The sequence below is a fragment of the Girardinichthys multiradiatus genome, chromosome X, assembly GCF_021462225.1.
Source record: "Girardinichthys multiradiatus isolate DD_20200921_A chromosome X, DD_fGirMul_XY1, whole genome shotgun sequence".
Lineage (NCBI taxonomy): Eukaryota > Metazoa > Chordata > Actinopteri > Cyprinodontiformes > Goodeidae > Girardinichthys > Girardinichthys multiradiatus.
The window spans coordinates 36,451,279-36,466,134 of NC_061817.1; the positions used below are offsets into that span (position 1 = coordinate 36,451,279).

The 14,856-nt window shown below is 40.4% G+C and overlaps 1 protein-coding gene across 1 annotated transcript; it reads left to right on the forward strand.

Annotated features, from left to right (window-relative positions):
• The first annotated feature begins 450 nt into the window (after nt 1-450).
• Nucleotides 451-9,451, forward strand: LOC124862243 (ADP-ribosylation factor-like protein 6-interacting protein 1). Its single transcript, XM_047356061.1, has 6 exons — nt 451-617; nt 2,839-2,972; nt 4,044-4,163; nt 6,205-6,322; nt 6,650-6,734; nt 8,605-9,451. Exons 1-6 carry the CDS (start codon nt 582-584, stop codon nt 8,721-8,723), a joined length of 612 nt encoding a protein of 203 aa, XP_047212017.1. The 5' UTR covers nt 451-581; the 3' UTR covers nt 8,724-9,451.
• Nucleotides 9,452-14,856: the final 5,405 nt, after the last annotated feature.

The following is a 14,856-nucleotide window of genomic DNA, read 5'->3' on the forward strand; positions in this document are numbered from 1 at the left end:
GTTTGTAGTTTAAAAAGTAGGAGTGGTTCAAATAATTTGAACAATGTTGACCTTGTTTAAAATTGCCTGATAAATAGAGTTCGAAGTGTCTATCTTTTAATTAGTTTTTTAGCAGCTGGGTTTTGTCCTAAGAGGTTTAACGAGATCACGAGGACTTTCACCAGAGCTGCATAAACTTATTAATATTATCTCGTAAAAACAAAATAGTGTATCATAAACAAAATAGTATATTTTAATTGTGAGATTTTTTTTTCTTTTTGTGTTAGTGTCGAAAAAGGGTTTTACACCTATATGAACTTCGGTTGCAGTAAAAGAAAAACTTTACATATGTGGAAAAAAAAAAAAAGTTGAGCTTGGTTGCTGGATTTTTGGGTTTGAACACAGAAAACTGCGTTTCCCAAAATGCACCACGAAGAGGGTGTGACGCAGTCACATAAAAATTCCTTGCGTGAGTGCGACCGTTAGAGACGCTGCAGCAGCAGGTGGAAGGTGTTGAAATCTCTCGTCTTTTGGGCCGTTTCTCTGGAAAAGAATTTGATAAAAATTCACTTTACAAACCCGAACCGTTAGCTTCAACGACAATGGCTGAAAGCGACAACAAGAGCGCAAATGTTTTAGTAAGTATGATGGCATTTTCTTCTGCTTAATCGGCTCCGATCTGAAAGTGTTAGCAGCGTTAGCCGCCACTACGGCTAATCTATCGGTTCTCTCGCTGCCGAGGCTGGTCGTGGGTTTGTGCAACTGGCTTGAATTATGAAACAGCTTTTTTTTTTTTTTTTTTTTTTGTCAGAGACACATAGATGCATATCACATCAGGTCATTATCATAAAGTCATCAGCCACAGAACTACCGCTCGCTTTTGACCGCAGCTAATGTGAGCATGCTCGGTAGGTTTATCTTTCCTCTCGGAAACGTTACCGATTCGGTTTTTCGACTTTTGTCTCCACTTTAACGGTTGAAATCGAGTTGGTTCGGTTTTTCCAGATATAATTTCACTGGTTTGCTTCTCGTGGTTTCTGCGCCTTTATGTGAAAGTTTTTTTTGTTTGTTTGTTTTTTATATCGCTGCTTCTCCCTAAAGGCCCACACACCCAAGAACACAACTTTAGACCAAAAACAGCTCTACAACTTTGTTACAAATGTACCGAGTCATTAACAACGATACAGTTGACCACCTTTCTTGTTTTTATTTATTTTTTATTAATAATTTCTCCCTAATATTCAAGGAGCTTGCGTTGGGGCCTAAATAAGCACATTTGTTTTACTGTAATTTTAGTTATAGAACATTATTTGCCATCCAGTTTTTAATGTAGGCCTGGGAGCCATCAGCATACCATTAAGAAAACCCTTGGCTATGTTTTTTGAATGAGTTGGGGCAAGGGTAGCATTATGCAGAGAAACAAGGACTAGTCCAAGGTTCCTGTGGGAGCATTTCAGGAAACTTATTGCCAAACTTTCCAAAACTGTGGGTTCGATAATTAGCAGAGGAGCCATTAGAAAATCTTGTCCATTTTCCTAAGTGGATTAAATGAGTACAGTATGTTAAACTGTATTAAAAGCGCCTGTGAGATCCAACAAAACTACGGCAGTTTTTTTACAAGCTATATTGAGATCCTTGTAACCCTGAAAACCAAAACTGTTTCTCAGAAAATTTTAATATCACATCTGAGAAATATAAAAAGTTTATTTTTAAACAGAATTGTTCTGTTACAGCCTATCAGTCAGTTGTCCAGCAGACAGTCACTGGCACCATCAGAAGGAGTGTATGCAGGAAAGGTCATTGCTAAAAAAAAGTGGTTGTGAAAAGTGCTAGGAAGTTGAGTGGAAGGAAAAAGTGTGGTGAAAAAAAAAAAAAAAAAAAAGAGCATGAGGAACAGGAACCACCTCGAGAATGTCATGAAGCAAAACCTATTCGGCAGTTTGAAAAGCGTTGAGTGCACCACCACACACAGATGCATCCAGGAAATGGGCTACAGCTTTCCTGGTGTCGAGCCACTGCTGAGCCAGAGACGATGTCGGAAGCATCTTACCTGGGCTGCTGCTCAGCGGTCCAAAGTTGTCTTTTTGGTTGGAAGTAAATTTTGCATTTAATTTGGAAATCGTCACCATCAAGGAGTGGGGGAAGAGTGGAGAGACGGAATCTGCACCGCTTGAGGTTCATTGGGAAGTTTCTACAGCTGGTGACGATTTATGGAGCCATGTGATCTGCAGGTGTTGGTCCATTGTGTTTTATCAGGTCCAAAGTCAGCGCAGCCATGTGCAAGGGCATTTTCTTTCTGCTGACAAGCTTTATGGAAATGCTGGTTTCATTTTTCTACAGAACTTGGTACCAACCCACACGGCCAAAGGTACCAGTACCTGCTTAAATCGCCATGGTATCACTGATATCACTTGATTGGCCAGAAAACTGACCCGACCTAAACCCTGCAGAAACTATGGATTACAGAGAAAGAAGAGACACTAGAACCAACAATGTAGAAGAGCTGAAGACCACTATTAAAGCAACCTGGGCTGCCTGAACACCTCAGCAGAACCACAGGCTGGTGTCCTCCATGCCACGCTGCATTGATGCTGTAATTCATCCAAAAGAAGTGCGCATTCTGTACAACATACGGATATTATTAAGTAGGCCCGCATTTCTGAATGAACCATCCTCTTTATTGGACTGGTCTCATATATTCATGTTCTGAGGGATTGAATTTTTAAATTTTTTTTTTATCTGTGGACCAGAAACATGAAGATTAACATAAATAAATGTTTAAATGTAATATGAGTCGTTTTAAAATGCGCGTTTTTAATGCGTGGCTTTAATTTAGTAATGTTTCATTGTTTTGTTCAGGCTCAGGAAACGGCCCAGCTGGAGGAGCAGCTGCAGGGCTGGAGGGAGGTGATCCTAGCCGGAGATCGGGTCCTGCGCTGGGAGAAGCCCTGGTTCCCTGGAGCCCTGATTGGTGTTACCACCGTGGTCTTCCTGTGAGTCCAGTTTATGTTTAAACACACAAACACACACAGTGCATAAAAGGCATCACACTCGTATTTTCCAATCTAGGACACATACTGAGATATTTAGACACTGGACTTTTTTAAGAGGTTTTAAAATATCTTTGCTGGGTTCTGGTATTAACTCAGTTTTACATTTCGAAATGTTCACACCTGTAAAAATGTACACAATTTCTCATGATGTTACTACTTGAGTGTTGTCTAAGGATTTCAGACTAAGTTTGCATTTCATTTAAAAAGGTTCTTTTCACTTGATCTGGTCCTTGGTTAGCTTTAGTTCATTTGTTTTGTTCTTCTATAGAAGTTTAGATGATTTGTTTTGCATCACTTTATACTCGCTGCATAATGAAGTGCTCTACAGTGGTGTCTAACCAGAACAGTCATAGTTGGCCATGAAGAAACCTGTGAATGAGCAAAGTTTGCTACAAAAAAAGCTTTAGTTTTTCAGATTTTTTTAAATGTGTGAATTATTTGTGCACAAAGTGTCTCTTTATGTGCTTTCAGTTGCTCTGTGTGCGCTGCAGAAAGTTGCTGACTAATCCTAGCTTGGCTTCTTTGTCATTACTTGTAGTTTCTTAGTTGCACTGAAGAAGTTGAAGAAAATGTTGTTAATGTTTCCATTAAAGAGCAACGCCTCACCCATGATTAACCGAAGAACCGCTAAGATAACCACAAATTTGGTGTCTAACTAACTGGTGGATTTGTGATACTTAAATTCAAAGGGTATTTAAAGCTTTTTCTCCTTACTGGAACAGTAATCCTGAAATTGAAAGGAACGTGGTTCATTCCAGGTTGGATTTGATGTTGTGGCGTTCCTCTGTTAAAGTTCTTCCATTAAAACGATGACTGAAGTGTCGAGTTTATTAGTTAAAGTAGGAAGTTCTCGTTTGATTCTCCACCCTTCTTAACTGCTGGCTCACCTTCAGTCACGTTCGAGTTGCATCATCAGAAGCAGATCATTGACAGTAAACTGCTGCTTTGGTTCCATTAGAACCTTCCAGGGTGAGCCATGCTCCTGATAACGACTGCCTGTTTGCTCTTCAGGCTGATTTACTATCTGGACCCATCAGTGTTGACTGGACTCTCCTGCACCGTCATGCTGCTCTGCCTGGCTGATTACTTCGTGCCCACCCTCGCTCTCAAAGTGTTTGGCTCCAATAAGTGGTAAGAGATGAAGGATCATCAGGTCACTGGTTTTCTACCAGTAAAGGTTGTGTTCTGTGTTTTGTTCTCTACATTTTGTAATAGAAATTGTAAAATGGCTTCTTCAGTTGGACTAAAATTTTCACCAGATCAAAGATTCTGCAACAAAAGGAAAATGTCCCAGTAAGAAAGTTTCAGTGCAAAATTGTCCATTTTTATCACCTCTTCTGCTGTTTTTAATGCTGTGACCTTAAATCCGGTCTGTACAATGATCCGGAGCCTCCGTGTGCTTTGACTTTACTCTGTCGGTACTGAGCTGCCATATGGCTGCTTGTGTGTATTAAAGGGTGAAAACCAGACACCCAGGAGAGGATAGAGTTGCAATCTGCTGGACATTCGTCCTCCAGCTGTCGTCTTTAGACTCTTGATATTTAGCCCTACATCAGCAGAGCAGGACCTGCAGTGCTGCACCTTTCTGCAGCAGCAGACATGATGTTCCTGTTCATTCAAACTAGTATGAAATGAAACTTTTATTGATTACAGTGATTCAGATGCAGTGTTTATTTCTGTATATTTGATGATTGTGGCTTACAATCAATAAAAACCCATAATTCGGGTTATTAGAATATTAAATAGTACAGGTTTGTTTTAGATATGTCCCTACTGAAAGGTATGTCCATCTACTGTACAGTATCTGCACTCAGTACTTGGTCTGGGCTCCTTTTGCATGAATTACTGCATCAATTCAGTGTGGCATGGAGATCAGCTTGTGGTTCTGCTGAGGTGGAAAGGAACCCCAGGTTGCTTTAATGGTGACCTTCAGGTCACCTTCATTGTTGGTTCTGGTGTCTCTCATCTTCCTCTTGACAGTACTCCATAGATTCTCGGTAGGGTTTGGGTCAGGCCAGTCTGCTGGTGTTCCACCATCTTAAAGCAGGTAATGGTACTTCTGGCAGTGTGGGCCGGTACCAAGTTCTGCTGGAAAATTAAATCAGTATCTCCATAAAGCTTGTCTGCAGAAGGCATTGAAGTGCTCTACAACGTCACCTTGATTTCTAAATGAAAAGCAAACCGTACTTTCATCTGACGAGGACTTTAGACCACTGAGCAACAGTCCAGTCCTTTTTCTCCTCAGCCCAGGTAAGACTCTTCCTACATTGTCTGTGGTCAGGAGTGTGTTTATATAACGGTTGTAGTCCATCTCTTTGATACGTCTGTGTGTGGTGGCCTTTCAAACGCTGACTCCAGGTGAATGTCCCTCTTCTCTTGAATGGGCTTTGATTCACACTCCTCACAGCTGCACCTTTTTCTACCACACTTTTCCTGCCCTGAAATTTCTATTAATGTTTGAATTCAGCGCTGTGTGAACATCCCGCTTCTTTTGCAACGGCCTTTTCTTGTTACTCTCCTTGGAGGGTGTCAGTGGCAGTCTGCTGGGAAAACTGTCCAGTCAGCAGTCCATAACACCAGTTATGTATTAAAAAATCTGTTTTTTTTATTATTGGTTTTTATGTTTGAATCAGATTCTCTGAGAAACAGTTTTTGGGTTTTATTAGCTGTAAGCCTTCAAAGTAAACAGAAGTAAAGGCGTGAAATCTGTCACTCTGTGGTGGATTGGTGATTTTGACCTTCTGCTGGAGTCAGGCACTCTGAGCTGAAAGTGGAGCGAACTGTCCGTGGGGGTAAATGAGCCGTCTGGTCACGGTCCCTCTGGGCTCATTTACAGCAGGGACTGAAATAGTACGGATGGCTAAGCAGAAATAAAGACCACTTATCACCCAGCAGAGCTTTTCTCTCGCCGTCCTCAGACCTGTGAGATGGAAACTGACTGACGGGTCAATAGTTGGTTCCTAAATATGTGAGAATGTTGGTTTTCATCCTGTGTCTCGTTGTAGCATTTATGAAATCAAACTGAAAGTATGCACACTGGGTTGGTCCACATTTCTTTGTACCATTTTGCAGCAACCAGACTAATGATATTTTGATCTATTTGTTTGTTTGAACTTTCTTGTTGGTATCCTACGATTACGCTTTAATCACCTTTTGACCCGTTGGTGTGCAGGACCACCGAGCAGCAGCAGCGTTTCCATGAGATCTGCAATAACCTGGTGAAGAGTGAGCGTCGGGTCGTCGGCTGGTGCAAGCGTCTCTGCAGCCTTAAAGAGGAGAAGCCCAAAGTGGTACGCTTCTTAAAACTTCGCCGTGTAAACCCCGAACACACACAGTGTTCTCCCTGAGAGCCGTGTGCACTTCTGCAGCACAAAGAGGAGCTTTTCTGGGCTTCAGATAAAAATATCAGCTGACTTGGTTCAGCTGCTCTATTTAGCAGAACTCAAACTGGGTTACATGCTGCGGGAACGTCGCCCTCTACAACCACATTCAGTCTAGAGTTTATGGCTGAACTTTAACATGACTGTTTGATGTGTTATTGAAGAACCTCAGTTTTGATGGATGTGAAAGATTCTTGATGTGGTGTCAGTAGAACATGTCCTGTTTATTCTCTGCAGTACTTTGCCTCAGTGATCAGCGGCCTGCTGGCGGTGGCCTGGATCGGACAACAGGTCCACAATCTCTTCCTCACCTACCTGATTGGTGAGTTTGATTTTGTCCCCACAGTCACTTTAAGATGACGTTCTAGAAGAGTTAAAGTTCTTCTTGTGACCTTTGTCATCATGCTACTGATTTCTGGTCTAAAATATGATTTACACGCCCTTTTTAAAATCTGCCTGTCGACTATGTTTACTGATCTGTAGCTCTGTAAAAATGCTCTCGTTCCTGGATCGTATTACCTGCCAAGTGGCTACTGTGACTCAGACTGCAGCTTAAGGTGCTATTGATGATGAACCCACCTTCCAGTAACAGTGGAGCTTCTGTCTGGGCAGGGTGTAGTCCTCAGCTGCATGTGCTCAGGCATGTTGGCTTTTAGAAATGAAATGAGTTCAGACATCTTTTTTATTTTTTTATTTTTTTTCTTAAATCACTTGTTTCGTAAACCTTCAGGAAGTGGGTCGATCGAACAGTGTGCCCTCTGAACCATCCAACTGAGTAGAGCTGCATTATATTCACAAAGCAGATGAAAGAAATAGTTGAATTTGTTTTCATGACATGTTACCATCTACACTACTGGCTGCTCCATTCCATTTGAAACAGCTTTTTATTTGGTTAAATAAAAGGACTATTAGTTGTTCCCTGATATTTGTTTAAAGATTCTCCAGTTACCACCATACTGCCAGCGCTGTCTGTCGAATAAATGATTGTTGCTCTGTTGGTACTGCATGCTTAGTTTGAAAGATGCAGTTTATGTGGGGAAGTAATTTGGTGATTATAATTTGTCACCAACCCTGACCTCAACATCAAAAATGGCTGCCATACATTTAAGCCATTGATACATTGATGCCTCTGACAGGTTGTATATCATCAGATCTGTCACGTGTGGGCTGTAGTCAACATGGTAGTTTAAAAATATAAACTTCTAAGGAATATATCGGCTGGTATTGCTGTAGCTGTTAGCCAGTCACAGCACATCAGTTGGAAACTTCCAGCGTTTCTAATTGGCTACTAGCAGGTTGGGCTTCATGTCACACCTGACCAGAGGCTACCATTTTAGATATGAATGAAATGCAGCCACAAGCACTTGGCCCCGGCTTCCTTTATCACTTTCAGTTCTCAAAATGTTCTTCACTGCACTTCTCTTTTGAGAACTTTCTGTTTGAAACAAGGATTGATGTGCTTGAGCAAGTAATCAGTTATATTTGTTGTAATTTAAAACAAAAGGCAGCCCATGTACTACCAGTGGTACTTTTACTGCAGTCTGAGAACCATTGGACTGTTTAAAGTTGGTTAACTAGCTTCATTTATTCTAACCACCAAAAGGCAGAATATTCACCTTTTAAGCATTTCCTTGAAATATCGTAACTTTAATTTCACGATTTTGATTTTGATGTGGGCTGTTATTTAGGAGGTGTCTTGGTTCCAAGACACGGTGTCGGTAAACGGCCCGCACTTGTATAGCGCTTTTATCAAAATCAAAATTCATCTCCTAGATTTAAGCTGCTAAACTAATAACATAAATTACCTCAAGATTTCAGCTTTTAAAATGCAGCAGATCTTCTCTTCTTTTTTTTTTGACTGTTTACCTACAAAGACTGTTTGGTCATGAAGGTGGAATATATTATCTGCATACGGAGTGTTAACACATAGCTGTTGGAGTAACAAAGCCAGTCAGATATTACATCCAGACGGTCCTTTCCAATGTTGCGTACGTGGAGGTTATGATGACTGTTCAATTTGACATACTGTGCAGCTTTAAAACTGAACCATTTTAGTTGCTTAAGCTGATATCTCCCAGGGTTCTGTAACCATCTCCCATTTAGGGGAAGGAAATGAAAAAGTTGATTTTAAGCCAGCTTCTAGATTTGACCAATCTAGACGCTTAACGTTTTAAATGTAACTTTCTCTGCAGTGAGCTTTCTGCTGCTGCTGCCGGGCCTGAACCAGCATGGTGTCATCTCCAAGTATGCAGCCATGGCCAAGAGGGAGATCAACAAACTGCTCAAGCAAAAGGAGAAGAAAACCCAGTAGAGGAAGTGTGCAGAAGGGGAGGAGTGTCCAGGAGAGTGAAGAGAAGAACGTTTTTAGAAAAGAAAGCAGAAACCAGACGTTTGTGTCAATGAGCAAAAAGCACTTTTTGTTTTCACACATTGGCTAAGTTGTATTTCTTCACATCTCCCACCGTGTGACATTTAAACTTCATCACCCCTAAACCAGGCATGCAGGCACCACATGACGTTAATCACGAGTGAAAAATCCTTGTTTCGTAGATCAGCTGCTTTGTTTTACAGCGTCAGCAATGCTTTAAGCCATTCCCTCGGATTAGATGGTGACTACTGAGCACTTCAAGCATTGCTGCACCTTTTAACCCTGTTTATTCACAGTAATAATTTCTTCCTGGGGGGTTGGTTTGTGTAAAATAAGGATTATGAAAGTTTTTATGTTTGTGCTTAATGTTACTTTGTTGTATTTGAACACCGTGCTGAAAAATAACTGGATTTAAAGCTGAGCTAACCAGGAGTTGAACTGCTTGAAGATGGAGGTTCTGCTGTATCTGCTGGCTGAATATGGATCTGTTGATGCTTTTTAAACCCCAGTGAGTTGTGATGGGGGGGGGGGGGGGTGGGGGGTCTCTGTGTGAGGCTGTCCTCTGTCCTGTTAGAAATTTCTTTTCTTATTTATGTGTCTGATCTCGTTTCTGATCTTATTTTGTCTTTGTGAGAGACCCCCAGCCATGAATAAAGTTTAATTTTAAACCATTGGTGTTTTTTGTGGATCATTACTGCCTGATTTAAAAGATGGACCTACTTTGATTTTTTTTATTTTTTTTGTCTCACATTTTAACAGCTTTTAACGTTCATTTCAGCTCTGTAGCACAAATCAACATCTGAGGATTCCTTTCATTTTTCCTTGTGAAGTCGTCCAGTTAGCTTAGCACTAATCAGAGAAACAGTCAGGATGGTAACTCTGGAGGAGCTGCAGAGAACCACAGCTTAGGTGGGGTACTTAAACAGGACAATAGTCATACACTACGCCTTTTATGACAGCTTCTAGAAGAATGCCAGTTAAAATCGATGACTTTGCCACGGTCTGTTGGAAAACTACATCAAGCTGCTCCAAAATCACCCTTTTGCAAAGACCTGGAGCTTTTGGTCTGGACAAAACACTGGTTTTATTTTGCAGCTCTTTTTAGTCTGTTTTAATATTGCCTTGTCCGTTGCCATGGTAACCGCTCCGACGACAAACACATTTTGTATCTTTTACTATGAATACAGCTAGTAAGAAAAGGGGCATGCACAACCTGTCTTTGTGAGAAATTCAGCAAAGATGAACCTTGAGAAATAAAGTTTTCCTGTGTTCTGAGTTTAATAAATGCACCATGAGCCAAATCCTTTGCTGCTCTCAGGAGGCACTGAATAATTGATCCTAAAGTCTAAATGGGTCCAGGTTATTTGTATTGTGTTGAGTGTTGTCTTGTGCATTGTTCTCATGTTTTTTTAACCACTACTGTAAACCAAATTTCCCCCTGAGGGGCAATAATGGTCTGAACTGGAAGCCAAGTCCCATTTGCAGTTGGCCACAAACCATGAAGCAAACATGGAAACAGGTTCTCTGATCAGATGAGAGCAAAACGAAACGTAAGGCTTTTCTTCAGTAGAAGATGGATGGATCTAAATACAGGACAATCCTGGATGCTTATTTCGACACCCAATACGAGCATGCAACTAGTATAAAACCAAATAACACTAAAACAACAAAAACTGAAATACAAAATAAAGATAAAAGAATGAAACCACAATATGTATAAAAATACATACAAATCATGACCAACATACCACATATAGTACTTTAGCTTGTTCTTGAAAGGACATCACATTCTGAATGTATATTAAGTATTGCAGCTAAATAAGTCATCACAAGAAAAAAACTTAAGACAAAAATAATGGATCAAAAAATAAAAGATTGAACCTTTTTGTCGTGGACATAATCGCATTCTTTCAGATAACAGGACGGACATTTTGCATTAAGTCTGTAACAGATGGGAATTGTATCTTATAACCAGAAAGTCTGCTTTTGTACTCTGCGTGCACTAATTTTCCTTTGTGGACCCACTACATTTAATCATTGAATGTGTTTGCAGAAAATAAAATGTGGTTGCAATGTGGCAAAATGTGAAAAGGTTTAAGGGGTGGGAATATGTTTGCAAGGCTCTGTAGTTCCAAGTCATTTGTCTTTGGCCAGGCTCAGTAACAAATTTCCACTAAATCTTTAAACTAGTTAATTTCTAACAAATGTTACCTTAAAGTTGCCAAAATTCAAGCAGATATATATTGTACACATCTAGATCAGTTTGTAGACTTACATTAGTGTAAATGTAACTGCTTTTCATCCTTTTCTGAGGCAGCAGAATGAAAGGCTGCAGAAACGGGTTTCTTCTCTTCCTGGTTCCTGCTGCAGCTTCATGCCACACCTACCTGACTCCATGAGTTGTTTCCCTGCAGGGCTGGTTTTAATTTGATCATTAAGTTCTCAGAATTTGTTACCAACACACCCAAATGAATATCTGTGCAGAACAAAATCCAAAAACAACCAGCAGATGTATTGCTGCTGAAGGTGGTTCTGCAGCGACATGATCATGGGGTGTACTTTATAGAAATGTTGTTTTTAGTTTGTTTTTGTTGAACAATGTAGTTTATAGTTATGCCGACCTGAAGACAGAAACAGAACTAGCTTAGTTCTCAAATAAATACCAATTAGCATCAGAGGATTGCTGGAAGTCACTTCCTGTCAAAAGGAAAACTGTTAGAAGGGACATATAATATTTACACATAAACAGATCTGAGACATTCCTAATCTACTGATCTACAGGAGAGATGTTTTCTGTTCTGTTGATGCTGCTTTTAATACTTTGTATGATTTTTTTATTATTTCTACATATTTCTTTAGTTATATTATTCATAATATCCATGTTTGCAATGGAAAAATATAAACCATCAATATAAACCAGTTGTGTTGTTTTTATTGTCCTAGTACCTTCCCTTCCTTTGTCATTTCTTTATTTCTTCCTTTCTTCTTTCCTTGAGTCCCATCCCGTTTTGTGTCCTTTCTTCCTTGTGTCCCTCCTTTGTTTCTCTTCTTCCTTTTTTCTGTTCTTCTTCTTTGTATCCTCCATTCTTGTTTCTCACATTTGCATCCTTCAATCCCCGTGTCCTATTTTGTTGTTCTCCTGGGTCCACATTCCTTTATACTATTTTGTGTCTTACCTACCACCTTCCTTTCTTATATCCCGCTTCCTTCAATCCTGCCAATCTGTCCTTACATTCCCTGGCTTCCCTCCTCCCTTCCTTCCTGCCAGCACGCCTGCTTGCCTGCAGAAATGTTTGCCATAGATTCATAGTTTAGTGTTTTAAATTTTAAAGAGAATTCAGAGGACTGGGAACTCTGGAAAGTGAGTCTAGAAAAGTGAAACAAAAATTGTGCAGGAACACTGACTTTAAGAACATATCTACATTTCAATGTGATCCACATGAGAAATTTTAATTCAAACAAGAGTTTTAGTTAAACTTTATGAATAACAAAATTTACCAAGAGTAAAAAATGAAACAAATAAAAACAAGGTTAACCTAACCTATTATTTATTTATTTCAGCCTTTCAGTTTCCAGTGAAAATGTTCTCCAACGCGCCCCCTGGTGGACAACAATGGCACTGAGGCGGAGCACGGTTCAAACATCCAGCTGCAGGAAGCTGGTTGAAGGCAGGATTTCTCCTCTGTCCAGATGGCATCTAACGGTGAGAAACACATTTACTGTCAAAAGACATTAGAGAAGCAGTTAACAGTGACTAGCAGTTATCTACGCATTTTCTTGTTTGAATACTCTAAAGAAAAGGTGATGTTTTAATTTAATAGTGGAATCTATTTAACTTTCATTGCCCTGGCGTCTACATGTTTGTCTTCAACCATATGAGAAGATGCTGATGTTCCCTTTGCATTTTCACCATCAAAGACTTCAATATACAGGTCCTTCTCAAAATATTAGCATATTGTGATAAAGTTCATTATTTTCCATAATGTCATGATGAAAATTTAACATTCATATATTTTAGATTCATTACACACTAACTGAAATATTTCAGGTCTTTTATTGTCTTAATACGGATGATTTTGGCATACAGCTCATGAAAACCCAAAATTTCTATCTCACAAAATTAGCATATCATTAAAAGGGTCTCTAAACGAGCTATGAACCAAATCATCTGAATCAACGAGTTAACTCTAAACACCTGCAAAAGATTCCTGAGGCCTTTAAAACTCCCAGCCTGGTTCATCACTCAAAACCCCAATCATGGGTAAGACTGCCGACCTGACTGCTGTCCAGAAGGCCACTATTGACACCCTCAAGCAAGAGGGTAAGACACAGAAAGAAATTTCTGAACAAATAGGCTGTTCCCAGAGTGCTGTATCAAGGCACCTCAGTGGGAAGTCTGTGGGAAGGAAAAAGTGTGTCAGAAAACGCTGCACAACGAGAAGAGGTGACCGGACCCTGAGGAAGATTGTGGAGAAGGGCCGATTCCAGACCTTGGGGGACCTGCGGAAGCAGTGGACTGAGTCTGGAGTAGAAACATCCAGAGCCACCGTGCACAGGCGTGTGCAGGAAATGGGCTACAGGTGCCGCATTCCCCAGACCTGGGCTACAGAGAAGCAGCACTGGTCTGTTGCTCAGTGGTCCAAAGTACTTTTTTCGGATGAAAGCAAATTCTGCATGTCATTCGGAAATCAAGGTGTCAGAGTCTGGAGGAAGACTGGGGAGAAGGAAATGCCAAAATGCCAGAAGTCCAGTGTCAAGTACCCACAGTCAGTGATGGTCTGGGGTGCCGTGTCAGCTGCTGGTGTTGGTCCACTGTGTTTTATCAAGGGCAGGGTCAATGCAGCTAGCTATCAGGAGATTTTGGAGCACTTCATGCTTCCATCTGCTGAAAAGCTTTATGAAGATGAAGATTTCATTTTTCAGCACGACCTGGCACCTGCTCACAGTGCCAAAACCACTGGTAAATGGTTTACTGACCATGGTATCACTGTGCTCAATTGGCCTGCCAACTCTCCTGACCTGAACCCCATAGAGAATCTGTGGGATATTGTGAAGAGAACGTTGAGAGACTCAAGACCCAACACTCTGGATGAGCTAAAGGCCGCTATCGAAGCATCCTGGGCCTCCATAAGACCTCAGCAGTGCCACAGGCTGATTGCCTCCATGCCACGCCGCATTGAAGCAGTCATTTCTGCCAAAGGATTCCCGACCAAGTATTGAGTGCATAACTGTACATGATTATTTGAAGGTTGAAGTTTTTTGTATTAAAAACACTTTTCTTTTATTGGTCGGATGAAATATGCTAATTTTGTGAGATAGGAATTTTGGGTTTTCATGAGCTGTATGCCAAAATCATCCGTATTAAGACAATAAAAGACCTGAAATATTTCAGTTAGTGTGCAATGAATCTAAAATATATGAATGTTAAATTTTCATCATGACATTATGGAAAATAATGAACTTTATCACAATATGCTAATATTTTGAGAAGGACCTGTATTTGTGTAGAGGAAAGCTACACCATCTTCGTGCTGAAACATGGTGGTGGCAGAATCATGCTGTGGGGATGCTTTTCTTCTGCAGCAGCTGAGAAGCCGGTCAGAGCTGATGGGAAGATGGACGGAGCTAAATATGGTCTTGGAAGAAAACCTATTAGATGCTGCAGAAGAACCGAGACTGCGGTGAAGGTTCAACTTCCTGCAGAAGAACCACCCTAAATATACAGGCAGAGCTGGAAATGTTTAAAGCATACTCATGTGCAGTGAAAGGAGGCTCTACAGCATGACTCAGGGGCTCTGAACATAAATTAATGCAGAACTTCCCAGATATCTGCAAAAATGTTGAAAACCATGTATAATTTAGATTTTGGTCTGTCACATAAAAGTATAACAGAGACATTAACATTTTTGGTAATGTGACAAAATAAAAAAAGCAGGGATTATTCTATAAATAAACTGTAGTGTTTATTAAACAGGTTGAACTAAGTCCTGCAGTCGGCTCACATTCAAAGGAAACATGACGTCGGTAGACAAGAGGAGACTTAAAACAAAACACAATGTTAGAAAAATAATCGGCT

Bases quoted from the DNA above. Each gene is read 5' to 3' on its own strand.
- LOC124862243 (XM_047356061.1), top strand. From the start codon at position 582: ATGGCTGAAAGCGACAACAAGAGCGCAAATGTTTTA. The intron at 2,973-4,043 runs GTGAGTCCAGTT...TTTGCTCTTCAG, and splicing joins GTTACCACCGTGGTCTTCCT to GCTGATTTACTATCTGGACC. The intron at 6,323-6,649 runs GTACGCTTCTTA...TATTCTCTGCAG, and splicing joins AAGAGGAGAAGCCCAAAGTG to TACTTTGCCTCAGTGATCAG.